Genomic DNA, 19,040 nt, shown 5'->3' with positions numbered 1-19,040 from the left:
TATATATTTATATAATATATATATATATATATATATATATATATATATATATATATATATATATATATAATTGATTAAAATCAAAAAATTGCTATGAACGATATATATATATATATATATATATATATATATATATTTATGTATATGTATCGTTAGATTTGAAATGGTTTGTAACATATCATGATATGTAACATAGGATAATTCGAACTTTATTGAGTTCAAATATTAATTAATAAATTAAATATATTTTATTTACTTAAAATGAAATTAGTGTGAAATGTATTGTAAAAAGAGAATGAAATAATACACTATAAAACGAAGTTAGATCACTATAGAGAGAAACAAAAGTCTTGAATATTCTTAATTGTGCCTCTATGAGGAGTAATTAAAAAAAATTCATTAACAAAGAAAAACGAATATCGATCGTTGTAAAATATATGAGATGCAAATAATTCATATTTTAGGATCTCGCTCTGTAAATATAAATGAAAATATTACATATTTTTGATTGAATGATGTGAAAACGTATTAAAGATGTGTATGTTTGGATGTGTTTTGATGAAAATGAAAGAAATCTAATAAAAGAAAATACAAAAGATAGTATAATAATACATAATAAAACATTCATAATTTCATAATTCTTTTTAATATGTACATACATATATTTATATTAAGTAAATTAAGAAACCAAAATGACACTTATGAATAGGATTATTTTTCAAAGAACATAATTTATTTGCATATTACTAGGGCAAAATATTTCGATACTATACTAAACATTTACTATTTTTCATTGATGTTTTCTCTATTGTATATAGTCAAGTTTTATTATCTTAGTATATTTTAAACATATTGTTTTTAATTATTTTTATAGCATCGAAATAAAACGACGATATTATTCTTGTTATACTTGATAATTATATTTTTAGTAATAAAAAGTTTTGAAGAAAGTTCATCATCAATTTTAGAATTTTTTATTAAAATTTGAAATGATGAACAAGTAAGAAATATCAATAAATACTTTCCATTCGATTTAATTTAATCTCATGAAAATATAATAGAAAATGAAATATTATAGCATTAATCTTGTAAGAATTGATATAAAATTTGTAGGAATTGAAAAAATATGAAATAAGAACTAATTCTTAATTATTTTGAATTCATAAAGTTATAATAATTTAAGCATTTTAAAAAGTTTATAAATTCATTTGTTTTTGAACAAATTTAATTTGCGAAATACATAGATTTTGGAATATGAAAAAAAAAGAATTTTATTAATTATTTTAACAATCTTTTAAATATAAGTAAATAATCTTTTAATTATGTATAAATTTATATAAAATTATATATATAAATATATCTTAATATAAAAAAATGCAATAATTTAAGATATATTTCTTATTTTTTTAATACAATATAAAAATACTTTTAATATATACAAAAAATAATTTTGAATATAATATCGCAGTTATCGCGGTTGTGAATGAAATGAATAGTTGGGATTCCCCAGTTATTTCATTCTGTTAATAGAAATACCAGACTTTTATGACATGCCAAATCAAGCAACCTTGCATATGAAAATACAAAGTAACTGATTTTTTTAATAGTCAAAATTGTTCATATATATTTATTTGAGTTCAAATTATTATTTTTTTCATCTTTTTTTAAACATTCTTTCACATTTAAATTAAACAATTTATTAATTTCTACATTTTATTATTTTAATATATATTATAACTTCATGTTTCAAAATTATAATAATAAATCAATCAAAATATTAAAATAAAAGTAAAATCTATTAAGGAAAATCTAAATTATATAATTTAAAGACTATATATATATATTTTAATTAAACAAAAATTAGCAAAGAGATATAAACATAATTAAAATATTTAAAAATAAAAAAATAATTATAAATTTTAATAAAAAAATATTAATTATAAATTGTACATGGAAAAATCATATATATGAAAAATATAAATCATAATATTAGCAGAAATTAACAAAATAATAATACATACAATAAACATAGCAACAAGCATATATGTATATATATGTACATAAGATACAAAATAAATTTAATATTTAATGAAAGAAATAGTAGGAAAAAAAAAAATAGAATAAAAATTCGGAAATATGCTATTTTTAGAATATTGCAAATGAAACAAGTATAATAAGAACAAATTGCGAAATAAAGACAAAGATATAATAAAAATTGAAGAATTAGTGCAAATTTCACAAATGAAAGATATAAATAAAGTGATCAAATAGTAAAAAAAGGATAGAAATAAGATAAAAATTGATTATGAACATCATCTCTTCAGTATCAATGATATTTTTTGAGTATTTTTAGAGTAGGATAAAATAAAATTGAGGATTAGCGTTTTCTTTTCATAATTTTTGAATATTTTTGGTATTCAAATCATAATACTGATTTTCGATTTTTATTCTACTTTATCTTTAAAGAAATATCTCTAACACTTAACAGATGGCATTAATGGTTATTTCTTATTCTATTTCTATCCTTCTTTTATTATTTCCTCTCTTTGTTTATGTTTGTTTCGTTTATGACATACTAGAGATGGCGTTGATTCCCAAATTTTTATTCTATTTTTGTCCTTTTCTCACTATTTGTCCTATTAAATGTTAGGTCTATTCTGTAGTTCAACTCTGATATATATATATTGTAAAGCAAAATATGCTAAAAGAATATAGTATCGCTTGAACTAAAAATGAAGTTAAGTTTGAATTCATGTTATACATAAAAAAAGTATATACATTTTCGAAGGTACTAGAAAATTGTAGAACATAATCACGGGAAGACATTACGTATAACTAGTTTCACTGTAATCAAGAAGTGGCGCTAGTTGTCCATTTCTGGAGCTTTCTGAAAATCTGCGCCGGCTCAAGAGTGTGCATTCACGAGTCATCACGTATCTTTGCAAGCATAAAAGAACGAGTTGCGAAAAATAGAACGAAAGTATCATTGTTCTGAAGTCAATCGTAATGGACCAGGTAAACATTCTTATCATGTCGATTGCCATTATATATTTCGTAAGGTTAAAAGCACTGTGTTTATTCACGATATCATCCATTGAACACGCTTTGCTTTAAAAATTGTCTTGCTTGTCTTATTGCTTCCTGCAATATTTTTCTCGCACATTCTATTAGGTTGCTTCTAAGAACATTAATTCTTGTTTTTTTATTTCATTTTTTGTTTCGAAATTATAATTATTTAGATTTATACAACGGAAAATTCGAGATGTTGTAATTAATTAGATGATTTTTTCATTTTAAATTTTTTTTAAAAAGAATATTATTTATATTTTTATTTTTTGTTAGTATTTGTCTTTTTGGGTTCTAATTGTATATTTAATAATACCAAATTATTAAATATGTGCAGGTATATTTACTGAAACAAAAAGGTAATTCTGCTTTAGAAGAAGGAAGATATGAAGAAGCTATTAAACATTATACAGAAGCAATTGGCTTAGATGAAAATAATCATGTTTTATATAGTAATAGATCTGCAGCTTTTGCTAAAGCAGGAAAATATAAACAAGCATTAGAGGATGCTGAAAAAACTGTGAATTTAAAACCTGATTGGGGAAAAGGATATTCACGTATGGGTAGTGCACTAGCCTATCTAGGTAAATTAAATGAATCTATTAAAGCATATGAAACTGGTCTACAATATGATTCTGGCAATGTCCAACTTCAAAGTGGTTTAGCTGAAGTTAAAGCTCAGCTTTTAATGGCTGCCAATCCTTTCAATAGACCAGATCTTTTTGTAAAACTTGCAAATGATCCTAGAACTAAAAGTTTTTTGCAAGATCCAGGATATTTAAAACTTTTGGACACTCTTAGAAATAATCCAGATGCTACAGCTCAAATGTTATCGGACAAACGAATACTTACTACTCTTAGTGTATTATTGGACATGGATACTGATGTAGAAATGCCAATGCATAAGGATTCTGAATCAGAATCTCCAAAACCTAAACAGGAACCATCTAAACCTCAGAAAAAAGAAGAAGAAGATTATAGTACACCTCAAAAGCAAGCACAACGTGAGAAACAGTTGGGTAATGATGCTTATAAACAGAAAAAATTTGAAATAGCTCTTGAACATTATAATAAGGCAGTTGAATTAGATCCTACAGAAATCATTTACTTATTAAACATAGCAGCAGTATATTTTGAACAGAAAGAATATGATAAGTGTATTTCTCAGTGTGAAAAAGCTATTGAAGTTGGAAGAGAAAATAGAGCAGATTTTAAATTAATAGCTAAGGCATTTACTAGAATTGGACATGCATATAAAAAAATGGAAAACTGGAAACAAGCAAAGGTGTATTACGAAAAATCTATGTCAGAACACAGAACACCAGAAATTAAAACTCTTCTTTCAGATATTGATAAAATCATCAAAGAAGAAGAAAGGAAAGCATATATTGATCCAGTAAAAGCAGAAGAAGAAAAGGAACTTGGAAATGAAAAATATAAAGAAGGAGATTATCCAGCAGCAATAAAACATTATTCAGAAGCTATTAAAAGAAATCCTGATGATCCAAAATATTATAGTAATAGAGCTGCTTGTTATACTAAATTGGCAGCATTTGATCTCGGATTAAAGGATTGTGAGAAATGTGTAGAAATTGATCCAAAGTTTATTAAAGGTTGGATAAGAAAAGGTAAAATATTACAAGGAATGCAACAACAGGGAAAAGCTCTCACTGCTTATCAAAAAGCATTGGAATTAGATCCTTCAAATAGCGAAGCATTAGAAGGATATCGTTCATGTGCTGTTTCTGTTAGTTCTAATCCTGAGGAAGTAAGAAAGAGAGCAATGGCAGATCCAGAAGTTCAAAGTATATTACGAGATCCTGCTATGAGACTTATTTTAGAACAAATGCAAAGTGATCCTAGAGCTTTACAAGAGTAAGTATAGTTAATATATTAGATCTATTGGATTAAAATAAAATTGTTTATTTTTTATTAATATTATTATTTTTCTTATAGCCATCTAAAAAATAAAGATGTAGCAGCAAAGTTGCAAAAACTTTTGGAATCAGGTCTAATAGCTATTCATTGAAGATGAAAATATCCGTATTTGTGCATAGCTCTGTGCATGACATTTTATTGTCGCCAAGTTCCTTTGATATTATGGAAACAATGCTGTTCGTTCTATTTTTGTCTATTAGGAATATGTTATTTAAACAAACAGGTCACCTACTGGCATATTCACCTTATATCTGTGTTCTAAAGAGCTATTGTCAAATATAAGTTCCGTTGTATACAAATATTTTCGCGTGAATGCAGTGGCCTTCTGGTCATAGACCACTTTTTCATTGTAAATCTTCGTACAATAGTTATGTATGTGAGTTTTAATATGTCTCATAGAGTTTAACTCTATCAACTTATTATATAATTACAAGCTTTTACATAACTTTTGCATAAAATAACACTTCCAATTGTAAATCATCAATATCAATGACATCAAATATGTTAGTATATTTTAAATTTGTTACATAAACTAAGTTAAATCAAATTATATTAAATCCGATTAGCCTTGATAAACATTTCCATGCGTCAAACGTATATTTAGATTTATTTTATATATAAGCGAATATAGTTTTGGTTTAAAGCACTAATATTGTAATAATAAAACAGGATAACAATAGCGATAATTACAATAATTATAATAATAATAATAATTGTATGATTTATTTAAAATCAAATTCAGTTCAATATAAAGATATGATAAACAGTGTAATTTTCATCTGTTTATTACAATTTCTCATAAAAATGTATGAGAATTCCCATGTTTAATGGTAAAATTTTGTTTACATTAAATTTATTGTACTTTAATATGGATATAACAAATTATATATATGTTATTCAAAATTTTCATTCTGAATTTAAAAATTTTACAGAATTATTTTAACTAATGATAATTATTATTTATTTTATGTTAATAGTAATGGTGGTAACAATTCAAATATCAATATGAAAATAAAATCAATTAAAAACGAAACAAATAATATCAGATAAAAAATTTTTTATATATTAAATTTGAAATAAAATATTTTCATATTATTAACTCAACTTATATGCACATGAAATAAACACACACAAATCGATTAAACATAACATAATTTATCATATTTATAGAAATAAAAATATGTATAGATAGTATGTTTTTTGTAACAAAAACATATAAATTTAAGAAATCAGGCGTTTCAAAATTAAAACACAAATCTGATCCATTTCATCTCGTAAATATTTATAGATAAATGCAATTATTTTTAAAATTAGCAATCGAAACTCGATGATAATTCGTCATTCAATGGTTGAAATCTTAAAAATTTTTGTTGAATTTTTCTACCCTTTTTTTTCTTCTCTGATAGCTCGGTATTCATAAGTACTATACTTCTTTCTCATAGCATATGGAAGTAATTCGGAGCGTCACCTAACATTGCAGAATTAGTTTGTTTTTAGACAGAATACTGAATAGAGTTTCAGTACTATTATAAATTCATATAATTATCAAATTTTATTTTATTATATTTTTTATTATATTATTTTATTTTTTTTTTTTCGCTTTATTTTGTCAAAAGCAAACTCTTTTTTACATAACCTTTCTCGTTAAAGATATAACATGAGATATAATATGAAATATTATAATGTAATATTTCGAAAATATTTTCAAAGAAAAATCCGAAAACGAGAAATCAAATATACACAAAGAAATCAATTATTAAGACGAATAATTGAAGTAGGTGAATAGGTGACATTGCTTGTGAATGACTAAAATATAGTCGAATATGTTTTTATTTAGAAGAAAGTATTAAAAATCAATTAATTATTTTTGCTGGGGCATCTATGTAAGTAAAAGCATCATATTAAAAAAGTAGAGAATAAAGATTATGTATACAATGTTCTGTGTTTGAGTATGTGTATACGAATCACGTAGTAATTTTTTTTTCGATAAGCGGTAAAAAAGTTAATTTTTGAAAATGTATTTAATTCCGTAAAGATGAAGAGCAATATTCCAGCATGAGCAACGAAAATACAGAGATCAATATACTAGGAATCACACCAATTCGAAGTTGTATTTAATGAAAATCTCCAAAAAAATATGACATAATTGTGAATTGAATATTGTAACCATACTCGTATAGAAACCGATAAGAGTAAACAGTACTTGCGGATCTTAATTTAAATGAAAATTTGAATCAGTTTGCGAGTGGCAAGATTCAAATTGAATCTACAAACTTCGATAAAAATCGATAAAAGGCAAGATATGAGACATATCAGTTCTGGAAAAAACCTCAAGTTAATGAACCACAACGGATTTACTATATACAGGATAAGCATAATGATATGTAAATAATCTACATATTCTTTTTCTTTTCAAAATATATTTGACTTAACTAACAATAAGCAATTGCTCGAACTTATTTATATAACAGCTTATGTGTTTCATTATAGAATTAAATGTTATTTTTCTGAAATGATTTTATTTTTTTAGGAAGTTTTATAATAATATTCGATAAGTAAAATTCATAAATATCGATTTTAAATTTAGGAATAGTTGATTCAAAATTATATGTATGTAACTATATATTTTTAATTAGATATGATTTTTTTATCATTATGTGATTCTAGAATTAATAATTCTTTTTGAATTAATAATTATGAATAAATATACGTGGAATATAATAAACATTTAGAAAGGATAAATAAAATTCTTTTGTTTCGACTAATGATAATTATGATTATAATAATTAATGAGAAAACCGATAATGACGCTATGAGGGCAATATTGAATTCATGTATTATGGGCACATGTATTAAGAATCATGATCAATGCTTCATTGTAACATTTTTATTAGCTATTGTGTACTGATAAAAATTATGATATACTTTCTTGTCTTTAATAATTTATCTTTTTTTTCTTATTTCAGACAATATCACATGACCTTTTGTGCAAGACTTTATGGAAGATATATTTAGCTTAATAAGAAGGATTATATATATTCATATTTTTTAAATACTTTGAATCATGATGATCACTCGTATCTTACGTCCTATCTTACCTATCTTACCATATTAGTACGCCAATTAAGGATAAATATATTATAAATTATATTTTTGGCAGATACAAATTCAGAATTGAGGAATTTTTGTGGTAACAGTTTTTCACATAAGATAAGATCGGCAAAAATTTTTATTGATTCTTTAACTCTCGTGGAAAAAAATTATTTTTTTTCCAGAAAAAAAAAATATCTATCTTATTCTGAGATCTCGAACAACAGAATTATGAAGATAATTGATAGATTTGTCTTATTATTTTTTTTTTTAGAAAGATAATTTTTTTTTTATTTTCTTTCATCATTAAAACGAAAATTTGGTTTCAACTAAAAGTCAAGAGCTGGAACACTTTAAAAATATAATTCAATAATTAATATTAATATTTAAATCAAATTTAAAACTTCAAGTGATATTCGCAATGATTTGAGTGATAAATCAATATTCAGAGAATTTTATGGATAAAAAAATTGAAAGAAAACGAGAAAAATGTTTATTAGATCGGAATATGCATGATGGAATTTTGGCGTGTTGATTGTTGATGCGTGTATCACATTTATTACATCATTGTATTACACACGATGAAATAGAAAATTCGAAGCAAATATTTTTGATATTTAAAAATATTTACATTTCTATACATACCATGATTCGATTTGACTTAAGAAATTCCACAAGAAATCAATGAATATTATTATTTTTAAACGTTTATTTCTGCGAAAAATGTTCATTTTAAAAACAAAAAGAATGACAATTAATTATTAATTATTTTTCCTCATATCTTTTTATTATTATCTCTTTAAGTATATCTTTATGAGAATAAAGATTTAGAAGATAAAGATTTTTATTACAAAAGATTTTTATTGCGAGATAAGTTTACTATAAAATGAATAATTATATTTCGTCAATGTATATATTATCGATGGGATTATCTAATTTTAGCATTTATTTAGATTAATACCTAATTTTGAGTGTCTTTTAATAACATTCATCCTATCTTTCCATCTATATTTCTTAAAAACATGCGATTTGATCACACTGTTAATAAAATTATGCATTTATATTCGATTAAGAAATAGAATGCTAATTCTTTTTATATCATGGTACTTGCTTCTTAATTCTAAAATAATATTTGAAATAATAGAATTCATATATTAATGTAATGTATTTTATGTATCAGGACAAATGTATTTACATATAGCTGCTTCAATGGATTAAGTAGACTTGTACCATTTTTGATGTGTTGCGGAACAGATCTTAATTCCAGAGAAAAATTGACGTATACACGGCTTTTTACTTTACAATAGAAAATAATTGGTCAATAGTTGCATTTTTCTTTAAATTCTATATATACCAAATTATGTCGGGAGCGATTAACTCTGCTATATAATAATCAATTAGTAAGAAAATTAGTAAGACTAAGAGCAACGCCGGAACCGTTTCCTGAATCTGACAGCAGTGACGAGGATGAAAACTATTTTTGTATCTTAGACAAAGCTTGTGTATGGAGTAAAATTCATCAATTTATTTATTAACATTTAAAATCTGTTTGCAGCAGAATCGAAATTTATTATCTATAATTAATTAGAATATTGTTATTCGATATATATATATCATTAGATTATTTCAAATAATATTAGAATAATATTATAACTATATATTACGATACGAATATGATATAGATAATAGAAATATTATGAAATCCGAGTAAATTTAAGTATTCCTTTTTATAGATAATTAATATCGTATCAAAGTATGTAATATTAAATTGTAATGTATTGTAAATCTGTAAAAACTAATAATTACAATTTTATATAGTTAGTTTAATAAAAATTCATAGAATATTTTGATAGAGAATAGTTAATTAATTCCGAGAGAATAATTTTTAAAATTTAAAAAAAGCTATGGTTATAAAAAGTAAACTATAATAGGATTGAATTTTATAATAATTTTTAGTACGCATACATTTTTGTTTGTCTTATTTTTAGGATAAATAATTTTTACAACTCAGTAAATATTGATTGATTTCATACATAATGTGAATATTCATAAATGAATAAATATTTATTAAAACTTTTTTTTATTTCCAATCTTATGTTTCAAAATTACTTTAAATACATTACTTATTCTTGGATTTTTAATAAAGTTTCTAATAATTCTAAATTTTAAAATTTATTCGAACAAATATATTTTACGTCTAAAAAAACGAATTATCGAATTTATATAATTATTATATAATATTAATTATACTATAATTATCTGTGCATAACTAAGTAGAAAATCTTTTTCTACTTAGTTATAAAATCATAAAAACGCATATTAAAAATAAGTGAAAAAATATAAGATAAAATTTTATTATTTAATTTCATTTTCAATTTAAATTTTAATAATTTAGTATAATTAAGTTATAATACTATAATTAAAATTAACTATTTTCTTTTTGTTTTTTTTATTTTTTATATTATTTTTTTAATTCATTCATATCTAATCGCAAAATAGCCTAATTATAAACTTTTTTCAAACTCAAGATTTGAATACGATAATTGAACTCAAATAATAAAATTATATTCTATATTTTCGATTATTTTATTTTTTTTTAAAATTATCTATTGATCATGTACCATTGCCATGTACAAAATAATGACATAATGTTTATAGAAAGCGTAATTAATTTAGCATTTGAGATGTTTACTCAATGGAACCTGTTCCATTGCTCATGGTCAGTTTCCTGTCACGTGTTAGTTTAGGGAATCGGTGAACGACTCGAGATTCAACAGTAATGTCGAAATGTACCTATATCTGATCGATCCTTGACAAGATGTTTATTTATTCCACTGTACTTAATCGACGAGAGTATATTTACGACCAAAACACTTTCTCCGATTGATATAATTCCGATGAATTTATTTGGAAATTTTTGATTACGAAAATCGAATATTTATCAAATACGCGGTCGATCGTAGCCAGATATGGTAAACAGACGGAACACTTGATTATACGATTTTCTGGGTATCTTTTAACGCTAATGGTGGGACGGCCGCGTGTCCGTCGGCCTTTCGTTTATTCCTATTGACAGAGACGGGGGAAGAAAAACAGGCGGACGACGTCATTTCCGAACCGAGGTGAAACTTTCCGTGGCTTTGAGCCTTTGACAAACGGTCGCCCGTAATTGGATTCGTTTTATAAAGTTCCAACGAAACGTGCAGCTTTCTGCTATTAATTGGAGATGGTAAGCGGCGCGCTGCTACAGCGACGAGGAGAGTGCGGCTCGAGGTCGACGAGGGTGATTAATTTAATTCAATTACAAACCGACGGCAGATCCAGGGCATCGATTTTATTACCATTTCTCCTCGTCTCTTGTATCCCCGAGATCTTCGCGTTCGAGACCATCCGTGATGCCGTTCACTTTGCGTTTACATTCATCCACTTTTCTTGCATCCGTCAAAATCGATTATCATCTTTAAAGGTATGCAACGATGTAATATTCTTCCTTGTTACGCATTATACATAATAACAAACGTAAATAATATTTTATATCTCCCTTTTTAATCGCGGGGATAATCATCAGTTTTCAAGAGGATGTCGAATTAAAACGCAATTCACGAATAATTATCGGTGAAAAGGGAAATTCATCTCTTTGATCAATTTGCCTAGAATCGAGTGGAATACTGAAAATCCGGTTGCGCGCTCGAGATTAACGAAATCTGAAGGGATTCACGGTGGAGATGAAAAGAGGGAGAGAGGGAGGGAGAGAAAAAGAGAGAAAGAGAGAAAGGAAAATGAGAGAAGAATTTTCTAGCAACGGAGATGTAGGCACTGCTCGGGTTTTACACCTGCTAGCCTGTGGCAGTAGATCGTTCACTGGTTTGCATCCGTGGAAAACGCGGCTACCCGCCATTATACGTGCTTCACGCCCCTCGAGTGGAAAGTGATCTGATAGCGGATTTTTATAGCGCGCGAAGAGAGCTTTTCAGCGGCGCGTCATCTATTCTTTTATACCGGTGGAAATTTTTCGAGAAATGCACTTTTCAGATGAATCGTCATTTTTTTTTTTCCTTTTTCCTTTTTTTTTTTTTTTCTTTTCATCCTAATCGCTCACTTCCATTTACGTCCGTTTTCGCCGTACACGGCACCCTATCAATCGCCGTCCTTCGCTCCGTCCTCCGTTTTAGGTATCGTTTCGTCGAATATCATCAAGAATTCAATTACACTTTGATACAAAACGTTAAACTATAATGGTGACAAACACGGGAGTAATTTCCACCTTTGGCAAACACGCGATATAAGGACGTTGAACAATCCTCGGGGAGGCCGCTCCTCTCGTGTAGCCAATCTCCTCGTCAACGGTGGTGTTCCGTGGTTTCTGTAAATCTCGCTCCCGAGTCGAGTAATTCGCCAGCTTGGCCGTTTTGTGCGTCGTTTACGCGGCGATTCCCTCCCCCCTCCCCGCCCGATCGGCAAATCGTTGCCATATTTAGGGTGGTTGCCGCGCGTGCACCGTGGTATACGCTCGCGCGTGTACAACCGTGTACATGTGGGGATCGCGAGGGTATGCGGTGTACGTACGTCGGTTACGTAGCTACTTACGTTAGCTTCCGTGATACATGGAGGTCGCACCTAAATTTCCCCTGGGAGTCATACGTCTCTCCGACCTCTCGCCAACCCTCTCTATTTTCCCTGTGTCTGTCTCTACCCTCCTCTTCCTCTTCTCCTCCTTCCTTTCGCGCCCTCCCTCCCTCCCACCTTTCTCCGCGACGACGATCTTCCCCCTCCCGACTTTCTCCCTCCTTTCTCTCTCGAACGTTTACCAAAGATGCCGACATGGATGTCGAGAGGGAAAAAGAAAGGAAGGATGCATCCGTCTCGGTCTCCCTCTCTCGTTCACCACCACGGTTCACGACGGTGTATACATTAAAATAATTGTGCCAGGGATGATGCAGATACTCTTCCTCGATCTCCGTCCGCGTCGCCGGGAGATTCTCTCTCTCTCTCTCTCTCTCTTTCTCGTTTTCATCTCGAATTTCAATTTCTCTTCTTTTTTTTTACATTCATTCGCGATTCGAATTCGACGCGAATCGAGGATCGTTAATGGATGTGTTTGACAGCGAGACCGTTTCAATCTTCGATTCTCATCAGGCCGATCTTCATGGAGAGACTTTGTTTATTGAAATAAAAATTGATGTTGATCGATTTTATCAATCAATCATCGGCGGTCAACAGAAAATTAAAATTAAATCAAGACGATCGCGGCGATATGCGGCAGACTCGGTGGCATCGAGCGGATTAAATAACGCGCCTCACGTTCTCGAGATGATATTAAAAGCCGCGATAATAAAGCTGTGTCGCGTTAATCCTATCCTTCCCTCTCCCACCGCTCTCCTCCCCCTCCCCTATTCCCCCTCGTGTCGTGCATTTTTAATAAAAAAACCACCTCTCCTCGTCCTTCTCTCCCCCCTCTCTCCTCCCCGTCACACGGGATCCACGCATCGCAGCGGAGCATTGCCGCAAAGATTGCCGCGGGAATACGTCTTTCTGAAATTATACCCGGCGTTCCATGCATACGTTATCGTAATGTTTAATAAAATGGGCGATATCGCGGCGTTGGAGTGCGGTGTGGGATGGGCGAGGGAGGGAGAGGGGGAGGGGGGAGGGGGGGTCGAACGGGTGTGGAACGGCGCGGCCGTTGCAATTTTTGGAGAAATATCGTCCGCGGCTCGCGTAATTTGCGTCGATGGGCCACATCTGGCCCGTTGGGCGTGCGTTGTGTACCTCCGGAATAATAAATTGGCCCGCGACCATTTTGCGCCAGAAGCGACGCTTCTTCGAGGCATGCTCGCGACGAGCTTAAAGTGGTATTATTGAAATTGCGCTCTTCTGTCGTGCCGCTTTTAATAACACCTCTCCCCCTCCCCCCTCCCTCTCCTCCCTCTCCTCCCTCCACTGTGATATCAGATATTTTGTCCGTACCCGGAAATGATATTAAACAAAAACAAGCGATAAACGTGCAAATACGCGCACGTCTTCTCATTCTGGATTCTGGAACTTTCACTTGTTTTTCGTTGAATTAATTCGCGAATTAATTCGTAACAGAAGAAATCCTATTCGAAAAATTCGTATTAATAATATATATATATATATATTGTGTGCTTGTAATCATCTTCGAGAATCGTTCGTCCGGATGATATTGCGATAATAAAATCGTGAAATCTTCCGTTTCCATGAGATTTTATCGTCGGTTATTTTGTTTTGTTCGAGTGTCATTAACAGGAAGCAAGTTAGCCGTTCTTGCGGTTAAAGTGAATTTTGTAACTCGAGCTTGTCTACTTTCACGCACATCCCTCAGGAATATATATATATATATATATATATATATATATATATATATATATATATATATATACGTGTATATATCATGTGTCCAGCGAGAAGAGCTGGAAAGGAGCTCTCGTGGTACGTGGCGACGAAAGGGAGAGGCAGGATAGGATAGGAAGAGGCAGTGCAACAGGGGGAAGAAGGTCGGTCGGTCGTAACGACGAATAGAATAGCGACATAAAACGTCGCGAGGAAGGCGTGTTCGGTCCTCCGCAATTTCCCGGGGATCGTCGAACCCAGCTAGTCGGCTTATTAACTTTTATGAGAGAACAACGGGCGGACACAAGTGAGAAAGGGATAGGAGGAAAGGCGCGGACAGAAGGCGACCCAACGGCCATTTGCAGCTTGCAAAAATATCCTTTGCTGTTCGCTTACAATGGAATTATACCGGGGAAATTTTTTTCTCGCAAGATTTATCGGGAAAAAGCACGATTTAATACGTGGCACGTTTCCCGATAATATTGGAACGTTTTTAACGACTTCACGTTTGTAACTTTCGATAATTATTCCAGCCTCTCGCGTGGAAGATGGAAGACGCGTGACAAAGGAAGCGTGAAACACAAGGTTCGAGTGGATGGAGGAACGGAGAGAGAGAGAGAGAGAGAAAGAGAAGTAAAGGTAAGCGCACGAAAAAGTTTGAGCAGAGGAAGAAAAATTCTCGTCGCCTCGCTTTGAGTCGCGATGTCACGTCGATTCTTTGCCCTTCGCTTCCTACATTATCGCGAATTGGATACGCAATGGCGCGGCGTGACATTTTTCGCTCGAGACGTATACAACGTATTACCGTTTCTTCAAACAACGCATTTCTGTTTTGCATCCTCTGTATAATTTCTCCCTTGATCAAGGAGCACGGATGAATATGCGAATTCATGCACGCAACCGTGACGGAACCCGTCCTCGTTAAATCGACGCGCGTTTCGATTCCGGCCGAGAGATCTCCAATTATGTTAGGTATTCAGGCGAACGATTTCGTTAGTGTTTGATAAACAGTAGTTAGCAACGAGTCACGATAAAATCTGCCGAATCGTATCGAAACGATCGCGCTTTTAAATTAAAAGTCAATATAAGCGCCGCATTCCCCTGCGTGTCCAACGGATATCCGATCAATTCAACGCGCATTATGGAAATTTTCGCGTACAAAATTAACGCGATACTTCGCGTACGCGATGTTCGTTCCCATCTCTTTTTTTTTTTATTCTCTCAAATGGGAGAACCAGTTTCGAGCCAGTTTCGTAGATTAACGCGTTCGCGAATATTCTCGCGAAAAAATATACTGGATCTTTTTCTTTTGTTCTTGAGAATGTGCTCGCGAAGGGAGCGAAAAGAAGAAAAAGATGGTGGAATGGATGAAGAAAGAGAGAGGAAGGAAGGAAGGAAGAGAACGGAACAATGGTGTTCGGCCAATTACGTAGTTTCACCGGCAACGTCGACGAGGGCGCAGCAATCTTCTTTCATTCCTTGTATCGTGGGCAAAGAAGAGAGAGCATGGCCGATTGCCGAAAAATTCTTCTAGAAAATTTGCGCACTGTGAAAGGAGAGCCGGATCAAAAGATATATTTTGGTTGGTGGAGAGAATGGTAGGCATCAATTTCCACTACGGATATTCTCGCAGCGCCCTATCGTTTATTTTGATTTGCAGGATTCGTTATCGGGCACTCCTCTCCCCCTCGCTCCTCTCGGTTACGTCGAGGCTGCTCGGGATTAAGAGATTTCGTAACGTGGAATTTATGGTATGGGTTTCTTCACTTCTGCTAGGACTTCATAAATATATACGGATAGTTGGCGGACGGACGAACAGTTGTTTCGTGGACATGGCGCATCTCGTTTGTCGTTAACTCGTTACCTCCATTTCTTTTTTCTACGTTCATGTTCATAAAAAGTGAAACAATGTGACGCTCTCTACGCCTCTCTGTTTTAGGAAACAGGCGTTATCGATAAGGGGAGAAAAATCCAATAGAACCGCGTCGTAGAAAAGTCGTTTTCGATACATCCGAAGATACGAGATATATTTTGTCGAGTTGGCGAGTGTCTGACCAGATTATGGATCGATGGTATGTTTCACGCATCGCTACATCAGCGAATTTTCTAATCTCTACGTTTATATTCTTAAATCTGAAATTGACTCTGTTTGAAATCTTTGAAATTGCGAAATTAAAAATTCGAATCGAACAACGAATTGTAACGTTATAACGTCGGATAAAATAAAAGGCACGCGATGCAAGTAAACAGATATCGGTCTGGAACAATCAGATTTGTGCTTAGTTTATCGCGCGAGGTGAACGAAATCGTGAAACGTTTTGCTCTCCAACGTTTTCTATGGAAAAATTCTTCCAAATCGTTTACAACGGTTACGCAAACATCCGATCGGATTATCGATGAAGCGTATAGCATCGAAAGGTGTTTACTTTACATTGGTACAAGGACGGAACAAAGAAAGGGAAAAGTAGGACGACGAAATGGAAAATTAAAGGGGGCGAGTCACAGTGGGTCGACAACGAAGGCGAAGGAAGAGGATGGTGGAATCTTTGGGAATACGGGGATGGAAGGAAATCTTTATATATACGTGTAATGTATTTTTCTTCCTTCGTCTTCGACGATCCTCGTATTTACTTGTCTGGAATCGTGCTCCGTGGCGCGGAATTATCGAGGACGGTAAATATAAAGAGTATCGAAAACCACTCGAACCAAAGGAGGAATAAAGTGGGATAAATGCGTAGAGGGTGGACGGACGAAACGAAGAAACAGGTACTGGTGTGTCCCAAGATAATTAAGCAACGTACTATATAGCGAAGCGAAGAAAAAACGAGGAAAAAGTAGAAGGCTACGAGGTTGTAGGAGGAGGAGGTGTTGGATCAAGGGAATTGACCGAGTCGTCTCTGCCTTAGCATCCTTTACTTCGTTCCACGAATGCGGTTAGAGCGTGTCGCTGCTTGCTTTTAAATCGAATCGACGAAGAAACCGTTCGTCGTTAATTTAATAAAACTATCAGCCACGACGTACATTTTAACGAGCCTCTACCTGTTGTTCTCCCTTCCATTGAATTTATTCGTGTCGCGAACGTAGAACAAACGGAATCGAATAGCCGTTGCGACCAAGTGAACAGGATAAAATTGTAAAATGGAATATATTTAACAGATCAAGGTTTTTTATACATACACTTGTACGTAGATTGTTGAAAATTGTGATCATCTTTAAAATAATCGTAATAAATCGTAAATAGCGCGCGTATAGATTTAACAATGAATGGTTTAAACGGATTCTTATTAACACTAACGTTTGATTTTCGTTGACGTTATATAATTCGCTTAAATAATACATTGTCGTGAGTGAAGAACATTTGTGTTTTAATTTAAAAGATATAAAAGATAAAAAATTTTTAACTCTTGATACATTACGTACGAAGAAAATAAATTTTTCTTGCATTTTGTGACTTGTATTACGTAATTGAATTTCTTATTTAAAAAAAAAAGTTTTTTTTTTAGTTTTTGAGATATTTAAAAAAATATGTTTTTTAACACTCCATTTTGGAGAATGATTTCACTCATTCAAAGTGAATATCAACTGATAAAAAAAAATATTCAATTTTTATCAATTTTTTTTTTTTTTTTTTTTTGAGAACTATTTTCTGTATAAATTTCATCAGAATCAGAGATGTGTGCAGATTTCGATACGTTCTTTTTTAAAATGCCAGTTCAAACGTGAATTTGCACCAATAGTATCAGTTGATTAATAATATCAGTTCATATTGTAAGTAAATGCGAATATAGATTAACTTTACTTAAATTTCAAATCATGTTACATAAAATGATTATCATTTCGTTATATAACTTATTTATTTGTATCATTGAAGATATGATAAAATTGTTATCACAAATATAGTATTATAATTAATTGTGATATTTCGTTTTATTAATTTTAATCATTAAATTTTTATCATGTATAATTCGCGTATAATTTTTCATAATCTCGTTATATAATTTATTCATTTTTAATTTTTATTTTTAATCGAAAATGCGATAAATTGTACCATGAATGATACGCATGCAAAATATTGAAAAAAATTTTCTTTAAGATAATTTTTCTTTCTCAAAAGCTAATGTTAAATTTCTGTCTATAAGTGTCGTTTTATCATCATTCAGATTATTATGATGTAATCAATTGATCAATTAAAGAACTGTATAAATGACAGGATGAATAATCATTGTAATATGTAGGAATGATCAATATGTACAAAAAAAAAATACGTTGATTCTATTATTAGAATCCAGGATCAATAAGAATTTCAACTTTTGAAGAGTTCAAAGGAAATATTGACGGAACAATATCGAGAAGCAATATCTCCTAAAAATTTTTCGATGGATCGTGAAATAAGATTGTGAAATATCAATATATAACCTCAAAATATATATATATACATATATATATATGTCTATGTCTTATATATACATATATATATATATATATATATATATATGTCTGTCTTATAAATACTTTCTTACCAATTGTCTTTCACTGTGTTATTTACGACTTATAAAATCACGACACAGATATATTTCGATTCTATCGTGACGATA

The 19,040-nt window shown here is 30.9% G+C and overlaps 1 protein-coding gene and 1 long non-coding RNA gene across 2 annotated transcripts; both read left to right on the top strand.

The window, feature by feature from the left end:
* The first annotated feature begins 2,577 nt into the window (after nucleotides 1–2,577).
* Nucleotides 2,578–5,776, top strand: Stip1 (Stress-induced phosphoprotein 1). The gene is made up of 3 exons (XM_012486833.3): nucleotides 2,578–3,015; nucleotides 3,404–4,941; nucleotides 5,023–5,776. Exons 1-3 carry the CDS (start codon nucleotides 3,007–3,009, stop codon nucleotides 5,093–5,095), a joined length of 1,620 nt encoding a protein of 539 aa, XP_012342287.3. The 5' UTR covers nucleotides 2,578–3,006; the 3' UTR covers nucleotides 5,096–5,776.
* A 742-nt stretch (nucleotides 5,777–6,518) lies between these two features.
* On the top strand, nucleotides 6,519–8,933 carry LOC147658225 (uncharacterized). The gene is made up of 2 exons (XR_015290860.1): nucleotides 6,519–7,388; nucleotides 7,971–8,933. It is a non-coding gene; the product is annotated as an uncharacterized LOC147658225 (long non-coding RNA).
* The last annotated feature ends 10,107 nt before the right edge of the window (nucleotides 8,934–19,040 follow it).

This window comes from Apis florea, unplaced genomic scaffold (genome assembly GCF_048593485.1).
Source record: "Apis florea isolate Af1SG1 unplaced genomic scaffold, ASM4859348v1 contig_2293_pilon, whole genome shotgun sequence".
Taxonomy (NCBI): Eukaryota; Metazoa; Arthropoda; class Insecta; order Hymenoptera; family Apidae; genus Apis; species Apis florea.
Note: the sequence above shows the minus strand (reverse complement) of the source record. Positions and strands in the feature narration are given on the sequence as shown.